Genomic DNA, 26,529 nt, shown 5'->3' on the forward strand with positions numbered 1-26,529 from the left:
CGGGCGCTGTGTGAAAAAAAAAAAACACACAGCGTCAGCGATTTAACTTGTGCCAGCCCAGCAGACAGTGCTCCCCTGCAGTGTGGCGCCCAGGGCGACGGCCCCCTGCCCCCCCCCCCCCACGCTACACCCCTGGCTGTATTTCTAGCTTAAATTGCACACTGACTAATCCAGATGTTGTATATGGCCAAAAAAGTGTTTTTTTTTTTTACAGAATATGAAAGCTGTATATTATGTTTGAATTTCACGCGTCCAGGTGCAGCTAGGGATGTAAAATAGTGTATTTTGCACAAAAAGGGTGTTTTAAAAACCCAGAGAATTATGGCTGTATTTCTAGCTAAAATTGCACACTGACTAATCCTGCAAATGCACCAGATGTTGTATATTGCCAAAAAAAGGGTGATTTTTTTTACAACCAGATTATTAGTGCAGTTTTTCAAGCTTGGATTAGAATGTCACAAAAGCTCAGATGCAGTGCTGGTGCACCGAGCTTGCATAAAATGGCTGCCGCCGCTGCCCACCTAACTAACAGACGGATTAAAGTAATTTTTTTTGGTCAATGGGCTCAGGGCAGGGTATAAAGATTGTGCCCTGCACCCACACAACTAATTGCATGTAGATTCTCTCCTATTCTCTCTCTGAAATCACCAGTCCAGCAGTATCCTCTCCCTACACTTGTAACAGCAGAGTGACGTGCAGCACTACGTGACTCCAGCTTATATAGAGCCTGGGTCACATGCTGCTCTGGCCAATCACAGCCATGCCATTAGATGGCTTCTAAGGTCAGACAGTTAAACGCTTGTTGATTGGCTGCTCTGCAGCCTTTCAAAATGCGCAGAGAAAGAGCCGAACACCAAACCCGAACTTTTACTGAAATGTTCGGGTCTGGGGTCCAAAAATCCTAAAGTTTGGGAAGAACCCGAACTTTACAGTTCGGGTTTGCTCAACCCTACACACTATCCCTTCATTCACCCATGACTAGTACTTCCTAAAACCCACACACTAGCCTCAGCTACCTAATGCGCATGCGCACACCTCCGGGAGCGATTATGTGACTCCCGCTCACGTGACCTCCCGGGGGACGCTACAATTTCACTCACTGATAAATAGGCGGCACGCCAGACCAGCGCGCACATCCAGACTGCCTCTATTATGCACTGGCCGCAGGTACTGCAATATACACTTCTAAATTCTGTCTTTATTTATGGATCACATTGTAATGTAGACATTGTAGACTGCCTCTATTATGCACTGGCTACAGGTACTGCAATATACACTTCTAATTCTGTCTGTGTATTGATCACATTGTAATGGCCTTTACATGTTATTCTTTGTTATTCTTTATGTAGCAGCTATAGTGTCTTTCTGTGGGGAGGCACCAAGTCTTGGCAGCACCCCTATCATCTAATGACAGTATAACCGAGGGGTCTTGATATATAGGGAGACCTGGGCTGTAGATTTAGGGATAAACAAGTAGTGATTGTATGTCCACCTTGACAAGTGGCAGCAGATGAGCAGACTTTGTGCCTTTATATCCCTTATTTTGCCTCTTTGCAATACTTTCTCAACCAGTTATCTACTTACCTACTATGGACCACAGACATGATGTTATAGAGCATTTTTCCAGTATAGTCATTGTTATACACTTGTGTATGTATGTATATATATATATATATATATATATATATTGTGCCACACCAGCAAAAACAAAACAATAAACACTTGCCCATCCAGGCTCTAACTAAACACAAAATTCCTGACTCACCTGTCACTGTTCACACCCTGTGATCATATGCGGCTTTTTCAGCCAATGTCCCACAGCCTCCTGGCTGTACAGGGCACAGTACGCCCACTGTCTCCAGTCCAGTGTCTCTTGTGGGGGATTGGGGCTCAATAGTCCGCCTGACTATGGCCCTGCGACCCACCCAGAGAGAGAGAGAGAGAGAGTTGCAAGAAAAAGTATGTGAACCCTTTGGAATGATATGGATTTCTGCACAAATTGGTCATAAAATGTGATCTGATCTTTATCTAAGTCACAACAATAGACAATCACAGTCTGCTTAAACTAATAACACACAAAGAATTAAATGTTACCATGTTTTTATTAAACACACCATGTAAACATTCACAGTGCAGGTGGAAAAAGTATGTGAACCCTTGGATTTGATAATTGGTTGAACCGCCTTTGGCAGCAATAACTTCAACCAAACATTTCCTGTAGTTGCAAATCAGACGTGAACAACGGTGTGGAGTAATTCTTGACCATTCCTTTTTGCAGAACTGTTTCAGTTCAGCAATATTCTTGGGATGTCTGGTGTGAATCGATTTCTTGAGGTCATGCTACAGCATCTCAATCGGGTTGAGGTCAGGACTTTGACTGGGCCACTCCAGAAGGCGTATTTTCTTCTGTTTAAGCCATTCTGTTGTTGATTTACTTCTATGCTTTGGGTCGTTGTCCTGTTGCAACACTCATCTTCTGTTGAGCTTCAGCTGGTGGACAGATGGCCTTAAGTTCTCCTGCAAAATGTCTTGATAAACTTAGGAATTCATTTTTCCTTCGATGATAGCAATCCATCCAGGCTCTGACTCAGCAAAGCAGCCCCAAACCATGATGCCTTCACCACTATACTTCACAGTTGGGATGAGGTTTTGATGTTGGTGTGCTGTTCCTCTTTTTCTCTACACATAGTGTTGTGTGTTTCTTCCAAACAACTCAACTTTGGTTTTATCTGTCCAAAGAATATTTTGCCAGTACTGCTGTGGAACATCCAGGTGCTCTTGTGCAAACTGTAAACGTGCAGCAATGGTTTTTTTGGACAGCAGTGGCTTCCTCTTTGGTATCCTCCCATGAAATCCATTCTTGTTTAGTGTTTTACATATCGTAGATTCGCTAACAGTGATATTAGCATATGCCAGAGACTTTGTAAGTCTTTAGCTGACACTCTAGGATTTTTCTACACTTCATTGAGCAGTCTGCGCTGTGCTCTTGCAGTCATCTTTACAGGATGGCCACTCATAGGGAGAGTAGCAGCAGTGCTGAACTTTCTCCATTTATAGACAATTTGTCTTACCGTGGATTGATGAACAGCAAGGCTTTTGGAGATACTTTTATAACCCTTTTCAGCTTTATGCAAGTCAACAATTCTGATTCGTAGATCTTCTGAGAGCTCTTTTGTGCGAGGCATCATTCACATCAGGCAATTCTTCTTGTGAAAAGCAAACCCAGAACGGGTGTGTGTTTTTTATAGGGCCGGGCAGCTGTAACCAACACCTCCAATCTCATCTCATTGATTGGACTCCAGTTGGCTGACACCTCACTTCAATTAGCTCTTGGAGATGTCATTAGTCTAGGGGTTCACATTTAATTCTATGTGTGTTATTAGTTTAAGCAGACTGTGATTGTCTATTGTATGACTTAGATGAAGATCAGATCACATTTTATGACCAATTTGTGCAGAAAGCCATATCATTCCAGAGGGTTCACATACTTTTTCTATGCAACTGTATATATATATATAAAACTATGTTTATTAACCACTATGTTCGCTAACCATTTTTTCCACAACTATGGACATGATCTTTTGTGTTTCCAATACTTCATGTTCGTGAAAAAATTGCTCCATCATGTTGAGGAGACTGTGGGAGCGGGTGGGGTGGGGGGGCTGCAGGGGGCATCTGCTCGCTAAAAGCAGTGGCAACCTCGTACACAATGTTTCCTGGTTATAAAGCAATTGCCCCATTTTACTTTAATAACGAGGGTGCAAAAACATGGCTATCCAGTAGTTATCAAACTACTTTATGTCAACAATATGTCACTATTTTAGCAAGTAAGTCTACAGCAGGGGTGCACAACCTGCGGCTCGGGGGCCACATGCGGCCCTTGATACCATTCTGTGCGGCCCCCAACCATCTGGTAACAGACATGTATGCCTATGTCTTGTGGCTGCTCACATGTATTTTTCATGTATTTCTCCCATTAGGTGGGAGTCCTAGAAGTGTAACTAGACATTAATGGTATATAATGTGTGTTCAATATGCCATAAGTACAATATTTCAGTTGTTAATACACCTTTAAATTTTAATTGCGGCCCTCGTCATTGGTTTAGTCTGGCAATGTGGCCCCCAACCAGGAAACGTTGTGCACCCCTGGTCTACAGGTTGCCATTCTGGCCAGTGTGCCTGGAGAACCAGTTCTTTTCCAACCTCCGCCAACTCCAACTCAGACTCCTCATTCTCCTCCGCTGACAGTACTTCCCCCTCCCCATGGGAGTTTCTTATTGTCGGTCCCTAACAGCTACAGGGCGGACAGTAAGCTGTGTTATCTGTTCTTCGCTCTCCTCCATCTCCACCTGTTGCATGAGCGTCAGCATAGGGAGATGAGGGACAACTATAGCATGAATAGCATGAGATGCCACTTCCCAACCTGGAAACAACACATGCACCCTGCTGAGGCAGTTTAGTGCATGACAAAATCATTCATGGCTTTCTGGTGCTCGTACAGGCGCTCTAGCATGTGCAATGTTCAATTCCAGTTAGTTAGATCATTGCAGATTAAGCAATGCAGCTGCAGTCCATTTTAACACTGCAAGTCCAGGAGAGCGTTCCTCATGACATGAAAATGGATGAAAAGAGGGACATTGCCAGCATTTTGCGCAAGGCAGTGCATTTTTTTTTTAAGGCCATGCAGGCAGCATGTGTTGTTTCCCCCAGGTTAAAATTTCCCAGGGTTTTGTGGCCATTGTTGCTAACCACCTTGCCCAGTTGGATTTGGCGAGGTGACAGCCAGTAGGATGTTTGCTGCTCGATGTACTTTATTAACTGCTTGCCTGTGTGGCTACTCTAGCCCAGGCTGACCAGCTCCAACACCGCAACTAACTATAGGCAGGCAGGACAGTCAGTGTCACACGGAGATGTGCGCTTCCATTGTGGAAGCGCTCATCTCCATAGTCATCTGTATCGCCGTCCTCAGGACAGCGATACAGATGGCTGTGCAGCAGGGCAGGGGAGGGAGAGGTGTGTCCCTTCCCCTTCCTCTGATAGGCTGCAGGCACTAGGCTGGCAGCCTATCAGAGGCCGGCGTAGGCGCGAGATGACGTCATCGCGCCGCCTGAGCCCTTTGCCGTACAGTGCGGGACACAGGCCGGAAGAGGCCTGCATCGCATCACTGCCAAGGAGGTAAGTATAAGTGTTAAAAAAAAATTTTTCGTGTACAATACTGGTGGCTACTGGTACATGATGGGGGGTCAGGCTGCTGGCACATGATTGGGGGGACCTATGTCTACTGGGACATGATAGGAGGGGCTATGGCTACTGGCACATGTTAATGGGGGCTCAGGCTACTGGCATATGATGTGGGGGCTCTGGCTAGTGGGACATGATAGGGGGATGAGCCCTATGGCTACTGGCACATGCTAGGGGGGCTCTGGCTACTGGCACATGATGGGGGGCTCTGGCTACTGGCACATTATAGGGGGGCTCTGGCTACTGGCACATGATATAGGGGGGCTCTTGCTACTGGCACATGATATTGGGGGGCCCTTGCTACTGGCACATGATATTGGGGGGCCTCTGGCTACTGGCACATGATATAGGGGCTCTGGCTACTGGCACATGATATAGGGGGTCCTCTGGCTACTGGCACATTATGATGGGGGGCTCTTATGTACTGGCACATGATTGGGGGGCATCTATGAAGGCACATTGTACTGGCACATTATTGGGGGACATCTATGGGGGCACTTCTTACTGGCACATTATTGGGGGCACTTCTTACTGGCACATTATTGGTGGGCACTATAGGGGCATCTACTGAGGCCACCAAGAACGGTTATTTTATATGGGGGCTCTGTATAGGGGCATTTTATACTGGGACACATTATGGTGAGTACTATGGGGAAGGGGGGAGAGGACTACTATGGGGTCATGTACGGGGGCACTGAGAAGGGGCATTTTATATTTACAAATTATGGGGGCACTGAGGGCGTCTACTGGGGCACTATATATGGGGCATTTCATACTGGTACATTATGGGGGGCACTAGGAGGGAGGGGGAGAGGAGCACTCTGGGGGCATTTACTCGGGTTACTATATAGGGGTATTTTATACTGGCACATTATGGGGGGACTATGGGGATATTAGCTCAACTGGGGGCATTACACGGGGGTATTTTTTGCACTGTCACATTATAAGGAGAATTATTTCTACTGGGGGGGGGCATTATGGTGGGCTTTATTACTCCCCCAAGGGCGTAGCTATAGGGGCTGCAGAGGTAGCAGTCGCTACCGGGCCCAGGAGCCTGAGGGGGACTAAAGACCCTTGTGCTACATAGGAAGACACACAAAGCACTGAGGGAAGGGGACCTAAATCTAACTCTTGCACCAGGGCCCATGAGCCTTTAGCTACTCCCCTGTACTCCCCCATGGTATGACCACCTAGTAGCAGCACCAGCCTCTCCCTGCTCTGCTATCCCTCTGCCCCTTCTTCAAATCCTTATTATGAAATCTTTCTCATTAGGATAAAACACAACATCAGCTCCACCGAGCCCCCGGCCAAAGTGTTGAAGTAGTGTCCGAGATCCCCAAGGGTCAAGCCAAGTAATTGTAAGTTTTCATGTGAAATATGTTTATGTTATACACATATAGCCTACACTGTGCCCCACACTATACAGTTTCTTCTGTAAAAGTCATCAAGTGTCATCGGGGGCGCTTATTGTTTTTCGCCCCAGGGCCCCATTTCACCTCAAACCGGCCCTGCTTGACACATGTGATAGGTGGAGATGGAGTGGGAGCATCCCTGTGCCATGCTGCTGTTTGGGATGGAACCGCGTCCATGAATGAGGAGGTGGATAAGTGCTTGATGTGGGACCTGGCTCGATATCTTGGCGAAAAGTGGGGTCAAAAGGACTTGGCCATTTTGCTAGGGTGCTGCCTCACCCCCAAAAAATATTGACCCAATGGGCTGTGAAAGACATATAATTAAATCCCTACCCTTAATAGCTGCCCAGGTGTCCACAGTGGAGTGCATTTTGCCAACCAGCATGTCTGCCCTCATGTTCCATACTGTATGGCTGCTGGTGCTGCTATCATGCCACTGCTGTTATCTGCCTTTCTACCATCATGCTCCATACCATGTGGCTACTGATGCCGCCATCATGTTAAATGATGACGCCATCATGCCATCATGTTAATGCCGTCATTATGCTACTGCTTCTGTCTGCCTACCTCACAATATGTTTCATACCTTATAGCTTCTGGTGCCACGACCGTCGTAGCTGCTACTTCTTGCTGCAAATCTCCTACTGCCACCACTATTGACGCTACACAGCCGCTACTTCCATTCTATGCTGCTATTGCTGCCACTACTGTTGCAGCCACATGCCACAATTACCCTACTCTTTCCACATCCATGCTGTCCTCCTGCTGCTTTAATTAAAAGGGAGAGGTTTTCTACGGTTGTTCAGAACCAGCCACTCATATTGTTTGGCCACTCAACATACCACCTTTTTTCCCATACCACCTTGTGTGTTTAAACACTATCTAGCCCTGATAAGGGAAAGTTTTTGGAAGCTCTGCATTATGAAACAACATAACATATGTGATGGTGCGCTAAGTTTGTAAACAATTCATTAAAAAATTAACAAAAAAAATAACATCTTTGCTTAAAAGTCTTAGGAAACTAAAATGAGTTATAGTATATTTCACAGGGCAATTAAGGCAAGGTTATTTTTGGATAGAATTGATTTGGATCTAAACCAAACTTTTTAAATAATTTGTCAAACCTGAAATAAACTGAATCTCAAAATATTTGCTCATCTCTAATTCTGATTACCATATTTGGAGTCAGGAAAGAATTTGTCTTCCTTAATATGGAGCAATTGCCTTTCAAGATCAACATAGTAAAATTATTGTTTGAACTTTATGGGCCTCTGTCTTTTTCCAACCTTACCAACTATGGGAGTCATTTATGAATAGATATATGCCAAATTTGCAAATTTTTGGCGTATATCTGTTGCAGATTTGTTCATAAAGGAGTATTAAGACTGAATCTGCGACTTCTTCCCCATCCACGGCACTTCTTAAAAAGGGGGTGTGGCGTGGGTGGGGAATGGGTCGGCCTGCCTGCGCCTCAACATAACTTAGACGCATGCATCTCCAGTGCAGGGTTATTAAACGCTGGTATTAATAAATTACCCCATATGTATCTATGTCGTTTTTTAAAGGAGTTGTCCGCTTTTTACTATGGATAACCTATCCTCAGTATAGTGTGGTTCAAAGAAAAGAAAAAAGAATACCGAAATGGGATCCGCACATCTAAAATATATCAAATTTATTTAAAGCAACAGATGCAACAAAACATGCATTAAAATCGTTGTATACAACAAATCAGGGCCATGTGAACCATACATGTACACATGACACCCTGATTCACCACAAAAGTCATAAGCATGCCCCCAAATCAATAAATATATGACAATATAAAGGGCATAGAATCCATCAACAATAAATAAAGAAGCTAGAATACTTATCATAGAGGTAGCATAGTGGGGGTATGTGTGGCGGTCAGGAAAAGAGCCCAACGCGTATCGTCAGACTTGCTGGCTTACTCAGGAGTGCCTGGTCCAAAGTGGCACATAGTCTGGTATATGTATAGGCAATAATCAATGATGATAATCTTCACCTGCGTACCAGGTGCCCATGTGGAGAGTAGAGGGCGGTAACAGCCTCACTCTCATGGAGGAGGAGAGAGGAGGAAGAGGGAGGGGGGAAGGGGAAAGAGAGAAGGAAAGGGGAGACGGCGCTGCATATCTGTTATGAATGAGTGGACATGGCTGCTGAGAGACGCTGAGACAGGCGGCGTCCGGAAGTGCCGTCTGCTCATGCGTGCAGCCGAGCCGGCCCATGCTGCGTTCCAAGCAACGGAAGCGGCAAGTCGCGCAGACTCAAAGGGCCCTGCTGCGTGTCAAATACCGGAAGTGACATGACGAAATTAAATCGCCAAGTGCGCATGTATGTGGGGCACTGTGGGTGAATGAACAAGAGCGGAGGTAAAGAAAAAAGCAAGCGAACAGAAAATAAAAATACATAAGCGCATATAGACAATGACTAGATTCAAATAAGAAACCCAATACAAATACATAATCTAATGTTCAAAAACCTACAGAAAGACTTCAAAACAGAGAAACTCAAAGACATTTACGTATAAGTGAAGGACACGTGTGAAAAAATCTTTTGTGAAAAGGTCAAGAATAATCCATACATTCAATCCAATAAGGGATCGATTATGATAGTGAGAAATCATAAACCAAAAAGATTAGTATTATATGTGAAGGATACCTTCAATGTCCTAAATTAACCCTCTATTATAATTATATTATTAGTTCATGCACAAAATTAATTATCAGTCTGATTAGACTGAATATATCAATTAGGTTACATGATTTACACCCCATATTATGTGATTTAGTAAACATCTCTATTTTATATTCTTTATGTTAATATTTTTGTATTTAATTTTGATATTATTTATATTACCATATATATATTTTTTTATATTATTTTGTATTATTATTTTTAATATTATTTTTAATATTATTTTTTATCATGTTTTTTGTATTATTTTTAATGTTATTTTTGTATTTTATATATTACTTTGAATTTCTTATTATATATCTATTATTTAAAGTTATTGATTACTGTATTTTATTGTTTTATATTTCATCCTATACGCATCATTATTTTAAACTTTATTTTATAAACTTCATTTTTTATCATAATTTGGCGTATAAGATTTAACGAGAGAGAAAAAACAAACAAAAAAAAAAAACGTTCTGTATTGTCAGCCACAGTGCCCCAGACAAAAACCAAAAAAGGGGGAGGGGGGAGAAAATATGCTGCGAATAATAGCACTTTTAGAGGTGCTGCACTGAGTCAATACAGTCCAACAAATATGGATGAGGGCAATATCACAAATCCTTCGCTGTTCATCCTAGCGAAGAAGTCCTCCCACTCGGTGATCCAAAGAATTCCTTGTAAACTATATATAACCATTCCCAGTGTGAAGTGGAATAAGAGTTGATCTGGCGGACCCAGATCGGAGAGCCAGAAGATCATGTGCAGAGGCAAAAACATGTGCATCACCGTGATGGTCCAAAAAATGTGTAGCCACAGAAGTAAGAGGTTTCTCCTCGTCGGCCCTGTCCCGGGCAGCCAAGGTAATGGTAGACATATGTTGTTGGATCCGTTTCCGCAATTCTTGTGAGGTTTGCCCCACGTACAATTTCTTACATGGACAAATAATCCCATATACGATATTTTTTCACATGGGATTATTTGTCCATGTAAGAAATTGTACGTGGGGCAAACCTCACAAGAATTGCGGAAACGGATCCAACAACATATGTCTACCATTACCTTGACTGCCCGGGACAGGGCCGACGTTTTTTTTTTTTTTCTCTCTCGTTAAATCTTATACGGCAAATTATGATAAAAAATTATGTTTATAAAATAAAGTTTAAAATAATGACGTGTATAGGATGGAATATAAAACGATAAAATACAGTAATCAATCATTTTAAATAATAGATATATAATAAGAAATTCAAAGTAATATATAAAATACAAAAAATACACAAAAAATAATACAAAAATACACAAAAAATAATACAAAAAACATAATAAAAAATAATATAAAAAATAATATAAAAAATAATACAAAATAATATAAAAAAAATACATAGTAATATAAATAATATCAAAATTAAATACAAAAATCTTAACATAAAGAATATAAAATAGAGATGTTTACTAAATCACATAATATGGGGTGTAAATCATGTAACCTAATTGATATATTCTGTCTAATCAGACTGATAATTAATTTTGTGCATGAACTAATAATATAATTATAATAGAGGGTTAATTTAGGACATTGAAGGTATCCTTCACATATAATACTAATCTTTTTGGTTTATGATTTCTCACTATCATAATCGATCCCTTATTGGATTGAATGTATGGATTATTCTTGACCTTTTCACAAAAGATTTTTTCACGTGTCCTTCACTTATACATAAATGTCTTTGTGTTTCTCTGTTTTCAAGTCTTTCTGTAGGTTTTTGAACATTAGATTATGTATTTGTATTGGGTTTCTTATTTGAATCTAGTCATTGTCTATATGCGCTTATGTATTTTTATTTTCTGTTCACTTGCTTTTTTCTTTACCTCCGCTCTTGTTCATTCACCCACAGTGCCCCACATACATCATTACAGATATGCCGCGCCGTCTCCCCTTTCCTTCTCTCTCCCCCCCCTCTTCCTCCTCTCTCCTCCTCCATGAGAGTGAGGCTGTTACCGCCCTCTACTCTCCACATGGGCACCTGGTACGCAGGTGAAGATTATCATCATTGATTATTGCCTATACATATACCAGACTATGTGCCACTTTGGACCAGGCACTCCTGAGGAAGCCAGCAAGTCTGGCGATACGCGTTGGACTCTTTTCCTGACCGCCACACATACCCCCACTATGCTACCTCTATGATAAGTATTCTAGCTTCTTTATTTATTGTTGATGGATTCTATGCACTTTATATTGTCATATATTTATTGATGTGGGGGCATGCTTATGACTTTTGTGGTGAGTCAGGGTGTCATGTGTACATGTATGGTTCACATGGCCCTGATTTTAATGCATGGTTTGTTGTGTCTGTTGCTTTAAATAAATTTGATATATTTTAGATGTGCGGATCCCATTTCGGTATTCTTTTTTCTTTTCTTTGAACCACACTATACTGAGGATAGGTTATCCATAGTAAAAAGCGGACAACTCCTTTAAAAAACGACATAGATACATATGGGGTAATTTATTAATACCAGCGTTTAATAACCCTGCACTGGAGATGGATGCATCTAAGTTATGTTGAGGTGTATCTCATACCGTGAGCAGGCACTCTTACTTAATCTGGATGTGCCCCTGCTTTTTGAAATTACACTATCCTCAGTATAGGTCATTAATATCAGATCGGCAGGGGTCAGACACCGGCACCCTTGCCAATCAGCTGTTGGAAGAAAAGGTAGTGCTCATAAGAGAGCTGCATTCTCTGCTCTGTTTACCTGCTCGCCACAGAAATTGCAGTAGTGAACAGGTGTAATTACCAGTATTGTGTCCCTATTCAGGTTTAAGGGACCGCTCCTTCTTATGCACTTGAAGTTGAACAGACATAGCTGTCACACAGAAGTGAATGGGGATGCCATGCTTGTAATTTCACCTACTCACCACTGCAATTTCTGCTGTGAGCAACTAAACAGAGCAGAGGAAGCAGCTCTCATATAAGCACTACCTTGTCTTCAATGTCGGACCCCTGCTGATCAGATATTGATGACCCATCCTGAGGATAGGTCATCAATAGTACAAATCGGACAGCTCCTAAATATTTCACCAAGAACATCTGTGAAATTTTATGACAAAAAAAAAAAGAGTATATAATATTAAATTGCAGTAATATGGAACTAATCTAAATTTCACATGGTTTTTGTCTTCGACTGCACTCAACTTTGATGGTGATGTCATTTGATTATCAGGCATTCATCTCCTGACTCTCATTCTATGTGCTTGATATTGTGTCATTTTTATCTCAGGATGAGAAAACTCCAGCAACTACACTTCTTGTTGGTCCACGACATGGTATCAGTCATGTAATTGATCTGAAGACCAATCTCACAACAGTGCTGTTTGAATTCAGCCAAGTTACAAAAGTCCAGTTGTTCAGAGAATCTCAAGGAGTGGCACGTGTTGAGACAAGCGTCACTGATACAAAGGTAAAAAGAACACTGACTGTGAACCGTATGTGAAGAAAAAAACAAAGGCTCTCTCCTAGTGTATTATCCCCACAAGCAATGTATTGGTGGTCCTTACCAGGGATATTTGTCCAAGGACAGGCACAACACTGGGGTATAGTAGCAGTGGCATAGCGTGGGGGGGGGGGGGGCTGGGGGGGCCTATGCCCCGGGCGCAAAATTTTAAGGGACGCCAGCAGGGCTGCACCATCAATTAGGCAAAGTGAGGCGATCGCACCAGGCAGCATGGCCCTGCTCACAAGTTGGGGGTGGGGGCAGAGCACAGGGAGATAAGCGCACTCATCCCCACAGTCATCTGTATCTCCGTCCTCAGGACAGCGATACAAATGGAAGTGCTGTGCGGCAGGGGAGGGAGAGGCATTCCCAGTTCCTCTGATAGGCTGACGTCATCACGCCGCCTGAGCCATACAGCGCGGGACACAGTCCAGAAGAGGCCTGCATCACATCGCTGCCATGGAGGTAAGTATAAGTGTTTATTTTTTTATATGGTACAATACTGGCTACTGGCATATGATTGGGGGGCTATCTATGGGGGGCACTTGTTACTGACACACAATTGGGGTGCACTTTTTACTGGCACATGATTAAGGGACATCTATGGGGGCACATCTTACTGGCACATTATTGGGGGGCACTTGGGGGCATCTATGGGGGCACTTCTTACTGGCTCATTATTGGGGGCACTTTTTACTGGCACATTATTGGGTGACACTATGGGGGCACGTCTTACTGGCACATTATTGGGGGCATCTACTGAGGCCACAAAGAATGAGTTTTTTATATGGGGGCTCTGTATAGGGGCATTTTATACTGGGACACATTATGGTGGGTACTATGGAGAAGGGGGAGAGGAGTACTATGGGGTCATGTACGGGGCACTAAGAAGGGGTATTTTATACTTGCAAATTATGGGGGAAACTGAGGGCATCTACTGGGGCACTATATTTGGGGCATTTTATAATGGTACATTATGGGGGGCACTAGGAGGAAGGGTAGAGAGGAACACTATGAGGGCATTTACTTGGGGCACTATGTAGGGGTATTTTATACTGGCACATTATGGGGGCACTATGGGGACATTAGCTCAACTGGGGGCATTAAAAGGGGGTATTTTTTTTGCACTGTCACATTATAAGGAGAATTATTACTACTACTGGGGGTCTAGGGCGAAAATTATTACTAGTATGGGCACTATGTGAGCATTATTACTTCTGGGGCACAGTGGGGACATGTTGGGGGCACTGTAGGAGCACTATTACTACCACGTGTGCTCTAGCAGAGAATTATTCCTATTAGTGGGACTTTTGGGAGCACTATTACTGTGGGGGCACCTTGGCACAGTATCAGCTTACCACAATTATTTTTGGGGGACGTTATATTGATACTATTAGTGTCGGGGCACTATTTGTTGGGCGCAGTTATTTTAGGGCACTGTGTGCAATAATTATTGAAGGGCACTATCTGCATGGTACTAGCATTACCAGGGGGTTTATCTATTTCTGCAGTATAATATTGGGGAGCACGGCAGGCAGAGTATTGGGGGTGGTAGGATGATTTGTCCAGAAGATGGGAGCAAGATGGAAAAGTAGTAAACTGAGATATTTTTGGTCAAACTGCAGAGACGAGAAATGGCTAAAAAATGATGCTTTGCTCTGAAGGTCTGAAAGGAGAAGATGAGGAAAGAGGGAAGAAACAGCTACATCAAAGGAGACGTCACTGGATGTAAGAGGTATGGGGCGCTGTATTAACCTGTATGTTCTGTAGTGATGGGAGGGTGGATAAAGAATTTGGCCCACACTGTAGCAGCCTGGCCCCAGACTTCAGGTCACACTGTATGTGTTCTGAAATCTGGGGCCTCACACCCATCTACTACATTATCTGTACTCAGAGAGTTATCACTGTGTTATCTGTAGTGTTACATAGGACTGCAGGTGATATCCACTACGTTATCTGTAAAAAGGGGTGTGGCTACAGGTTAGAGGGGGGGGTGGGTGGGTGGGGTCAATACTTGGCTTGCCCTGGGTGCTGGCAACCCATGCTACGCCACTGTATAGTAGATAAGCCTCTCCCAAGGCACAAAGGTGGTAATGGTCCGGTAATGGAAGCTATGTCTTTTGACATCGTATGGTGGATTTATGACTGGCTATCTTGTCTCTGATTGCCTGGATAGTTTCTCCAACATACATAAGGCCACATGGACATTTGATAAAAAAAATTACAAAGTTGGAATCGCATGTATAGTAATTAGAGTTGAGCGGACACCTGGATGTTCAGGTTCAACGGGTTCGGCCGAACTTCACAAAAAAGTTTGAGTTCGGGACCTAAACTTGACCCTGAATCCGAACCCCATTAAAGTCAATGGGGACCCGAACTTTGGAGCACTAAAAGAACTCTAAAAAAGTTATGGAAAGGGCTAGAGGGCTGCAAAAGGCAGCAAAATGTGGTTAAGAGCATGGCAAGTGCTCTGCAAACAAATGTGGATAGGGAAATTACTTAAAATATCATCTTCATCTAGGAGGAGGAGGTCCATATGGAGCAGGAGGTTGAGGAGGCGGTGGATGTGGCGTTGTAGGTGAAAGTGGCGGTGGAGGAGGTAGCCAATACTGTTTTTTGGCTTTGTTTTATATTTTATTTTTTTATTTTATTTTTGTTTAAATTTGGGAAGATCCCAAAACATTGCGAAATATATAAAAAATATAAAAAATAAAACAAAGAGAAAGTGCGCTGAAGTACAACAATGGCTGGGTGAGGCCGGTATACATGTCTATTCTGCACAAGGTACGGACAAGTCCTGTGGGATCCCAACCTGATTCATTTTAATGAACGTGAGCTTGTCCACATTGGCTGTGGATAGGCGGCTGCGCTTGTCTGTGATAACCCCCTCCTGCCGTGCTAAACAAACATTCAGACAATACACTAGCTGCAGGGCAGGCCAGCACCTCCAAGGCGTAAAGGGCAAGCTCCGGCCATGTACCCAATTTGGAGACCCAGAAGTTGAAGGGGGCAGACCCATCAGTCAGTACGTGTAGACGTGTGCACACATTCTGCTCCACCATGTCACACGTCCCCGTGATGTCCACGATCCAATTGGATATCTTCTCTATCAACTTTCGATGTTCTTTTATGCGCCTACCATAGTGATCACAGGTAACAGGGAATTGGGGTTCCATGCCAGAGAGGGAGTGTGATAAAGGGATACCACATCCAAGGGAGGTCAATGGCTGAAATGTGATCGAGCAGAAATGTGGGACAAGTTGTTAAAGCGGAAGCATCAAAGTAAAGGAGGGGGCGCGCGGCAATTACCCACTCCTGAATCGGGGAGGTAGTGACGATAAATAACAGTACAGGACTCTTAAGATGCCCTGTAATTGGAATGATTAATAAAAAAATTACATGGAATTAGGACACATTAGACAGGAGAGGCCCTGCTGCCGCTTTGTTGATTCTAGATAACTTTGTGACGTCCACGATCCAATTGGATATCTACTCTATCAACGTTCGATGTTCTTTTATGCGCCTACCATGGTGATCACGGGTAATGGGGAATCAGAGTTCCATGTCGGAGAGGGAGCGTGAGAAAGGGATACCACATCCAAGGGAGTTCAATGGCTGAAATGTGATTCGCACGTCAATTAAAGACAATGTCCCCCAAGAATACAACAGACGCTTTTGCACCCTACTCCCTCTTTTGCTGTGCTGGCTCCTCTGTGCAACCACCGCCTCTTCCACCAAACTGCACACGTCACTCGCATGCCCTTGATTCCATGTGGGGTCTAGTACCTCATCATCCTCCACATAATCTTCCACCCATTCTTTACCCCCTCCCTCCTTGTCAGTCTGCAGACTGCAGAAAACTGCAGCAGTTGGCACCCGTAACGGTCGCGTACACAGACACACACACGGGGGAGGGAAGTGACCACTGTGCTCTACCCTCACCCCTGACCCTACCTTCTTGCCTCGCAAGTCCTAATGACAGGGGACAACTGGACGGCAGTCCCTAGCTTGCAATAAGTGCAGGGAGGATAGGCCAGACATACCACAGAATGTGAACGCACCGAGTCAAATACCAGGAGAGCAACTAAGTACAAATGGAGCAAGCAGAGAATAGTCAGGAGAAGCCAGGGTCAGAAATACCAAGAGAGTCGCGAAGTACCAAAGGAGTCAGCAGAGGATCGTCAGGAGGAAGCAGGGGTCAGAATACCAGGAGAGCAGCAAAAGTACACAAGGAGCAGGCAGAGGATCGTAGGATATCAGCAGGAGGTAAGTACGCCAGGTCTGACAAAATTGCAGGTGGAACCTAAATAACAGGCAACCTGTGGCCAGCAGGCTGCCTGTTAAATACCGACTAGCAGGGGTCATGTGACGTGACCAGCGTCACATGACTAACCCTGCTGCATACAGCTGAGCAACGAGTACCCAGCTCGCTGCTCAGACTTATTCTGGTTGCTGGGGGAACAGAGGACGCCGGCCGCGCTGAGGAGAGAAGCACCCGTTCTCTCTTCTTCACAGATGTGGGGCGCCGATGGCCTTGTGGAGAGTGAGCACATCGTCGGCGCCCTGTAACAGTACCCCTTCCCTTATGCGGGGCCACCGGACCCAAAACTTCAGTCGACAGCTTCTCAGGATGTTCTACATGAAATTTTATAACCAGTCTAGCATGAACCTCCCTAGCTGGTACCCAAGACCTTTCCTCGGGTCCATAGCCCTTCCAGTGCACCAGGTACTGTAAAGAATTACGCACTCTCCTGGCATCTACAATCTTAGAAACCACATACTGCCCAGAATCATTAACAAGAGCCAGCGGAGGCGCGGCTTGTGATGGTACAATAGGTTCAATACATTTTTTCAATAGAGATTTTTGAAACACATCATGAACGAGTCGGGCAGTTCCAACCTAAATGATACCGGGTTAATCACCTCCATAATCTTATAAGGCCCTATAAAATGAGGAGCAAATTTTCTAGAAGCTACTTTAAACTACAGATTCTTGCCACACCTTATCCCCAACCTGAAAGTTCACCCCCTTAGAACGTCTCCTATTGGCCTTGATTTTCTGAGTATTCTGAGCCTTTTCTGTGCACAGTTCAGAGAAGATCTTATCCGTCTTGGGGTTAGACGAGGAGACGGATGACCCAGAATGAAAACAAGGATGGAAACCATAGTTACAAAAGAATTGGTAGACACCAGCAGAAGAATTAACATGGTTATTCAGAGCAAATTCGGCCAACAGAAGGTATTTAACCCATAATTGCTGGTCATTAGCAACATATGACCTGAGAAATTGTTCCACAGACTGATTGAGGCGTTCAGTCTGCCTATTACTCTCAGGGTGATAGGCGGACGAAAAAGACAATGAAATCTAGCATTTCTGACAGAAAGCCCTCCAAAACTTGGACACAAATTGCACACCCCTGTCAGATACAATATTCTCCGGAATACCATGCAAACGTACAATCTGCTTCACAAATATAGACGCCAGGGTCTTAGCATTCGGGAGTTTAGACAAGGGAATAAAATGAACCATTTTGCTAAACCTATCGACCACTACCCAAACCACAGTCTTACCCTCCGCAGGCGGCAGGTCAGTGATAAATTCCATCGAGATATGAGACCAGGGTCTACTGGGAATAAGTAGGGGGTCGCAGGTCACCAGCAGGGCGAGTCCTAGGGGTCTTAGACCTAGCACAAACCTTGCAGGCCGACACATAGGACTTGACATCCCTAGTTAGAGTGGGCCACCAATATGATCTAGAAACCAGCTCCTCAATACCAGAATGTCCACACAAAACAGAATCATGACACTCACCAAACAGTCGGAAACAAAACTGTACAGGGACAAACAACTTATCTGTTGGAGTGGGTGTCGGGGCCAGATGTTGTTCAGCCTTAATGAGAGCCGTGATATCCTGGGACAAGGCTGCTACTAAGATATTAGCTGGCAGAATGGGTTCAAGTAGTGCATCCATAGGCTGAAACGCACAGAAGCTCTGAGACAATGCATCAGCCTTCACGTTTCTACTTCCTGGCCTGAAAGTGATGACAAAATAAAACATGTAAAAAACAATGCCCATCTGGCTTGATGGGGATAGAACCTCTTAGCAGACTCGAGAAACATTAGGTTCTTATGATTAGTGACAACAGTGACACAATGTTTTGCCCCTTCAAGAAAATGCCTCCACTCCTCAAACGCCCATTTAATGGCCAGCAATTCATGATTCCCTATGTCATAGTTTCCCTCAGTGGGGGAAAATTTTCTGTAAAAGAAAGTGCAAGGCCTCAGGTTAGTAAGACTAGAGGGACCTTGTGAGAGGACCACCCCTGCCCCATCCTCGGACGCATCCACCTCCACAATAAAAGGTCTCTCCTGATCTGGCTGGATCAGAATGGGAGCGCTACTGAATGCCTTCTTATGGTTTCAAATGAAGTTAAGGCCTCAGTAGACCAATCTTCCAAATCCGCCCCTCTTTTAGTGAGGTCGGTCAATGGTCTAGCAATTACCGATTTTTTTTTTATGAATTCACGGTAGTAATTAGCAAACCTTAGGAAACATTGTAAGGCCTTTAAGGATGATGGTCTTACCCATTCATTAATCGATAGAACGTTGCAAGGATACATTTTGAAGGTGTTAGGAGTCAGAACATGACCGATAAATAGTATCTCCTGCACCCCATTTCAATTGTTTAGCAGATAACTGATTCTTCCTCAAAACCTCCAATACTTGTCTAACATGAAACACATGAGATTCAAAATCAGGGGAAAAAATCTAAATGTCGTTAAGGAAGACAATGACAAATTTACCCAAAAACTCCCATAGAATATCATTCATGAAGTTTTGGAACATAGCTGGGGCATTGCTGAGTCCAAAAGGCATAACCAAATATTCAAAGTGTCCAGCCGGAGTATTGAATGCTGTCTTCCATTCATCTCCTTCCTTGATTCGGATTAAGTTATATGCCCCTTTCAGATCAATCTTAGAAAACCAGGCCGCCTCAGTACCTGGTTAAACAAATCAGGAATCAATGGGAGGGAGTATCTATTCTGGATAGTAATCTTATTTAATTTCTGGTAATCGATACAAGGTCTGAGACCACCATCCTTCTTCTTAACAAAGAAAAACCCTGCCCCCAACTGAGAGACAGAGGGTCTATTGTGCCTCTTAATGAGACTCTCTCTAATATAATCCTCCATGGCCTTGCATTCGGGCTTCAAAAGATTATAAATTATAAATGCGCCCCTTAGGAAACCTGTCACCCTCTACTAATACTATGAGGCAATCATAAGGTCTATGGGGTGGTAGAGCCTCCGGGGTCGATGATGAGAACACATCTATATATTCCTTAATGACTGCGGGTAATATATTGGATTCTACTGAGACCCCAACCTGTACCACAGACAAGCATAAGTCGCACTTAGGTCCCCATCTCAGCAACTCCCCTCTGGTCCAATTAATAGTGGGGTTGTGTAATTGGAGCCAAGGCATCCCTAGTACCACCTCAACCGGTAAGTTCTCCAGGAGTAACAGGGAGCATTTCTCAGAGTGACACACCCCCACAGTTAAAGAAATCTCAGAGGTACACAACCTCACCATACCACCCAGTGGAGTTGATAGTCAAGATGTGGATAGACGTAGGTAGAACAAAAATTGGAATACCCAGTCTTATTGCATACTCACGATCAATAAAGCTGGCGGCTGAGCCAGAGTCAATAAAGGCCTTACTCGACCCAGAGATATCGTTATGTGTACTAAAAGCTTACTTTTCGTAATATCAGGGTGTACCTGGTCTTTAGGTTGCCTTGGGAGATTTAATGGAGAGGATCTTCTTAGGGCACTGGTTAATCCAATAGTTAGGATCTCCACAGTAAAAACAAACTCCACGTCTGCAGCACTGATCCCCCTGACAGACTAGCAGGGGTCATGTGATGTGGCCAGCATACAGCTGAGCACCGAGTGCCCAGCTCGGTGCTCAGACTTATTCTGGTTGCTGGGGGAACCAAGGATGCCGGCTACGCTGAGGAGAGGTGCGTGGTCGTGTCCGCCCCACCCTCTATCACCTAGGAGACGAGGACGCTGTCCTGGGTTTTGCACAGAGGCAGGCCACAGACGGCGCTATGGAGAGTGAGCGCATTGTCGGCGCCCCGTGATGTGCGGCGCTATGTGACTCCAGCTTATATATAGGCTGGGTCACATGCTCCATGGCCAATTACAGGCATGGCTGTGATGGCTTCTTAAGGGCACACAAGTTAAACGCTTGTTGATTGGATGCCCTGCAGCCTTTCAAAAAGCGCCATTAAATCTCCGAACACCGAACTCAAACCTAAACTTTTACTGAAATGTTTGGGTCCGGGTTAAAAAATCCTAAAGTTCGGAACGAATCCGAACTTTACAGTTCGGGTTCGCTCAACCCTAATAGTAATCCTTAATTGGGAAGGGGTGTCCTGTGTGTGGATGGTATATCACATTGCCTCTCAGAACATTGCTACAGCATGCACAATGTAAGCATGGAAATGTGCCTTTCTTTTTGGTACCTATGAATAACTGTTTAGGAATTTTGTTTTGACTGCCTATATCTGCCCGTGTTAGATGGTCTCTGAGATTTTTTGGTCTTTTGAGGCACATTAAAGCTGGTGTTTAGAATTATGTGATTGTGGGGTATGTTTGCTGTAGTAAGGGCTAATGTTTCCGAATAATCTGTTGTTTTTTGGATAAAAGCCTCTCTGGTCATGGTAGTATTTTTGGTGATGTTGTGGGGTTGAAATATCCTAATTGTTTCTTCTGTTAAGAGGTGGTCTGGATATCCTCTGTCTCTGAATTTATTCAGCATTTTTTCTAATTGAATCAGTTGGCTGTGCGGATTGGAGACTATGTGTTGTAATCTGGTGAATTGGGATCTCGGTAGGGATTTTTGGGGATTGCAGGGGTGGCTGCTGGTATATTGGAGGACGCCGTTCCTATCTGTTGGTTTTGTGTAAAGATCTGTAGATAGACTACTGTTCTCGTCTTTTTAGACCAAAGTGTCCAAGAAGCTGACGGAGCTGGGGTCGGAGTGTAAGGTGAATTTTAATTCTATTCTTATCTGTTTGATGTTATCCATGAACTGTGTGAGAGTGTGTGCCTGACCTGTCCATATACAGAATATATAATCTACATATGTATACCAGCAGAGGGCAAACTGTTGGAATAGTGACTTCTCATAAATGTAGGTAGTTTCAAATTGTGCCATGTATGTGTTGGCATATGGCGGCGCCGCGTTTGAACCCATGGTGGTCCAGCACGTCTGAACAAAGTAAGTGTCTCCAAATAGGAAATAATTCTCTTTGAGAACTAATATTATTAAGTCGAGACAGAAATTGATAGTCTTCAGTTAAAGTTTGTGCATCAATGAGCGACAGTCATGTGGCTTCTATACCAAGGTCATGGGTGATAGATATATATAAGCTGTTCACATCAAGTGTCACCAACAGGGATGTAGGAGAAATTGTGGACATTTCTCATAAAATTTTAAGGAAATGGCCTGTGTCTAATAGAAAAGATCTGGATTTACGGGTGAGTATCTTTTCCAGGAAAATTGAGATAGGAGCTAGAATTGAGTGTGTAGATGCGACCATGGGTCTGCCAGGAGGGTCAGTAAGAGATTTGTGAATTTTAGGAAGGATGTAAAATACTGGGGAAATTGGATATGGATTGATAAGGAAATCATATGTTTTTTTTGTCAATGGTATTGTTAGATAATTATCTAGTGTTTCTTATATTTTGGACCGAATGGAATGGATTGGTTAATTTGGAAATCTGGAGTAGGTTGTTGTGTCAGAGAGTTGTCGATCAATTTCTGTGATATAGTCTTTCTTATCCATAACAACAATCTCGCCGTGCCTTTATCGGCTGGTTTCACGATGATATGTTGGTTGTTCTTGAGATTACGTAAGTTGGCTTGTTCTTCTGATGTCAGATTCAGTTTAGTTGCAGAAGTAAGACGTCCTATGGCACAAAAGACCATCCACAGATCACCAGTATCAGGAGTACAGAATATCATTGCAGCAATACAATACGTTTCGGGGACATACTCCCCTTCATCAGGTACAAAAGGCTGCACATATACAGAAGACAAAAGCTACACATATTTATACATGTAAGAACCACCTATTTGGGGGTCAGGGGGTCAGGGGGAGTGTTCACGGAAGCACCTTATATCAAACTAATACTTATTTCTAAAATTTCTGTATTTAGGAAAAATTGTTATATGGAGACTGATCGCTATTATATCATGCTATAAAGAATAAAGTAACTCTATATATTTATTAGACACTTAGGTTAGGGTCATGTGACAAACGGAAAGAGGCCGACATCTACAATGGAGAAATTGGAAACGCATGATGACGTAACGGTGACACGTGATCCGGGTTCTGATCATGTGAGAGAAGCCAGATCACGTGGTGGCCACCACTAAGCAACCAGGACGCTCCTATGATGTAGGAGTGGTCCAGCGCATGTGACCACTGTTGCTAAGAAGGCAGGACGCATAAAGATGTAGATAGTATCGGAGGTCAGTGGATGCCGGACCGCTACGCTGCACGATGACACTCTTACTGACAGTAAATAGAGAGGCAAATAGGTGGACATATATTGAAAAAATAGTAATCATAAATAAGAAAAAATTACTCCTTTTGGGGACTTATGTATGATAAAAGTATGATAAAACAAGCTAAATGCAAAATATAAAATATATACAGTACAGACCAAATGTTTGGACACACCTTCTCATTCAAAGAGTTTTCTTTATTTTCATGACTATAAAAATTGTAGATTCACACTGAAGGCATCAAAACTATAAATTAACACATGTGGAATTATATACATAAAAAAAAAGTGTGAAACAACTGAAAATATGTCATATTCTAGGTTCTTCAAAGTAGCCACATTTTGCTTTGATTACTGCTTTGCACACTCTTGGCATTCTCTTGATGAGCTTTAAGAGGTAGTCACCTGAAATGGTTTTCACTTCACAGGTGTGCCCTGTCAGGTTTAATAAGTGGGATTTCTTGCCTTATAAATGGGGTTGGGACCATCAGTTGCGTTGTGGAGAAGTCAGGTGGATACACAGCTGATAGTCCTACTGAATAGACTGTTAGAATTTGTATTATGGCAAGAAAAAAGCAGCTAAGTAAAGAAAAACGAGTGGCCATCATTACTTTAAGAAATGAAGGTCAGTCAGTCCGAAAAATTGGGAAAACTTTGAAAGTGTCCCCAAGTGCAGTCACGAAAACCATCAAGCGCTACAAAGAAACTGGCTCATATGCGGACCGCACCAGGAAAGGAAGACCAAGAGTCACCTCTGCTGCGGAGGATAAGTTCATCTGAGTCACCAGCCTCAGAAATCGCAGGTTAACAGCAGCTCAGATTAGATACCAGGTCAATGCCACACAGAGTTCTAGCAACAGACACATCTCTAGAACAACTGTTAAGAGGAGACTGTGTGAATCAGGCCTTCATGGTAGAATATCTGCTAGGAAACCACTGCTAAGGACAGGCAACAAGCAGAAGAGACTTGTTTGGGCTAAAGAACACAAGGAATGGACATTAGACCAGTGGAAATCTGTGCTTTGGTCTGATGAGTCCAAATTTGAGATCTTTGGTTCCAACCACCGTGTCTTTGTGCGACGCAGAAAAGGTGAACGGATGGACTCTACATGCCTGGTTCCCACCGTGAAGCATGGAGGAGGAGGTGTGATGGTGTGGTGGTGCTTTGTTGGTGACACTGTTGGGGATTTATTCAAAATTGAAGGCATACTGAATCAGCATGGCTACCACAGCATCGTGCAGTGGCATGCTATTCCATCCGGTTTGCGTTTAGTTGGACCATAATTTATTTTTCAACAGGACAATGACCCCAAACACACCTCCAGGCTGTGTAGGGGCTATTTGACCATGAAGGAGAGTGATGGGGTGCTGCGCCAGATGACCTGGCCTCCACAGTCACCGGACCTGAACCGTTGTTTCACACTTTTTTGTTATGTATACAATTCCACATGTGTTAATTCATAGTTTTTATGCCTTCAGTGTGAATCTACAATTTTCATAGTCATGAAAATAAAGAAAACTCTTTGAATGAGAAGTCCAAACTTTTGGTCTGTACTGTATATACAATACTATGGGACGTCCTCCAGGATGTCCCATAGTATCAGGAATTGGGTCCCTCATGTCCAACTTGTCCAAACGGTTACAACCGTTAGTAAGAAATACGAAATCTTACTTAAAAGATACGACACAGATTATCCAAATATTGGAGAAGTTGGAAACCAATTCAAGTTGGATTATGGCAACTTTAGACATACAGTCACTTTATACCAGGCATGCTCAACCTGCGGCCCTGCAGCTGTTGCAAAACTACAACTCCCACAATGCCCTGCTGTAGGCTAATAGCTGTAGGCTGTTCGGGCATGCTGGGAGTTGTAGTTTTGCAACAGCTGGAGGGCCGCAGGTTGAGCATGCCTGCTTTATACCATAATAGATCACAATCAAGGGACCTCTGCCTTAAGAGCTATATTAGAATCCCAAGAAAATTATAAACAACAACAGATTGATTTCATATTAGAAGGGGTTAAACATATCCTCGAACATAATTATTTTTATTTTGAAGGACAATCTATCTACAAATAAAAGGTACTGCCATGGGCAACAGGTTTGCCCCCAGCTATGCAAACCTGTTCCTAGCACATTAGGAACGTCAATATATCGATCCGCAGCATGGGGACGCCCTGATGCTCTAGCAAAGGTACATTGATGATTTCCTGCTAATATGGAAGGGAAAAGAAGAAGAACTTACAACATTCATAGCAGAGTTGAATAAAAATACATATAATTTGGTGTTTACAACCAACGAAGACAAAGAGGAAATAGAATTTTTAGATATTCTAATTACTTAGAGAGACAATAAATATAGCAAAAGGATTTGGCGGCTCACTCACTGTTAATCTATGGAGTAGGTGCTCTACCACACAGCACTCCCTATTGCTGATAAAATACAGTTAAAGAAAATAGAGTTTGGCGTCACTCAATATCGGGCAGCAATCAGACAACAACATAGATCTGAAAATATTATTTTATATTCGCAACATGTTGCATAAAAATCACAATAAAATACAATAAAATTACAACTGAAATTATAATATATAACCATATAAAAACATATAGAACGTGATCCCCTCTAAAAGCGCTAATTAGTCTGTCTGGCTTTAATGTGCGGTTTCCCTGATAGCCACCAGGGTAAAGCCAAGGGAACAGTTGCGTTGTAAAAGAGTCACAATGAGTTTTCTGTATTGATACAATATTGCTTGGGAGTTTAAATGTACTTTACCACTCCTATGGGTTGGATTTCCTGTAAGATGCAGTCGCTCTGTGAGCTGCGTGGAAATGTAAGTCCGATCTCTTTAGATTAAAACACCCGGCTGTTTGACGATGATCTTTGTTACTTTGGCCTTCCAGGACCTGCTTGTGGCGTCCCACGTGGTGCTACTGGATAGGTCACGTGACTTTCGATTCCAGGCGGGGTTTTCAAATCTGTTCAGTATCCGATCATAGATGTTAAATGCTTCCTTTTCTTGTCCCTCACTGTCTGCAAACCAAACGCGTTTCGGGGTACAGCAGCCCCTTCCTCAGTGGTACAGACAATGGGTTTGA

At 43.4% G+C, this 26,529-nt stretch overlaps 1 protein-coding gene across 1 annotated transcript in view; it reads left to right on the forward strand.

Moving 5' to 3' along the window:
• FRMPD3 (FERM and PDZ domain containing 3) overlaps positions 1 to 26,529 on the forward strand; it is a 553,251-nt gene that overhangs the window by 321,668 nt on the left and 205,054 nt on the right. Inside the window, exon 11 of the mRNA XM_044268648.1 lies at positions 12,636 to 12,815. Coding sequence (XP_044124583.1) covers positions 12,636 to 12,815 — 180 coding nt within the window. The remainder of the gene's footprint in view (positions 1 to 12,635; positions 12,816 to 26,529) is intronic.

Source organism: Bufo gargarizans, chromosome 9 (genome assembly GCF_014858855.1).
Source record: "Bufo gargarizans isolate SCDJY-AF-19 chromosome 9, ASM1485885v1, whole genome shotgun sequence".
In the NCBI taxonomy this organism is placed as follows: domain Eukaryota; kingdom Metazoa; phylum Chordata; class Amphibia; order Anura; family Bufonidae; genus Bufo; species Bufo gargarizans.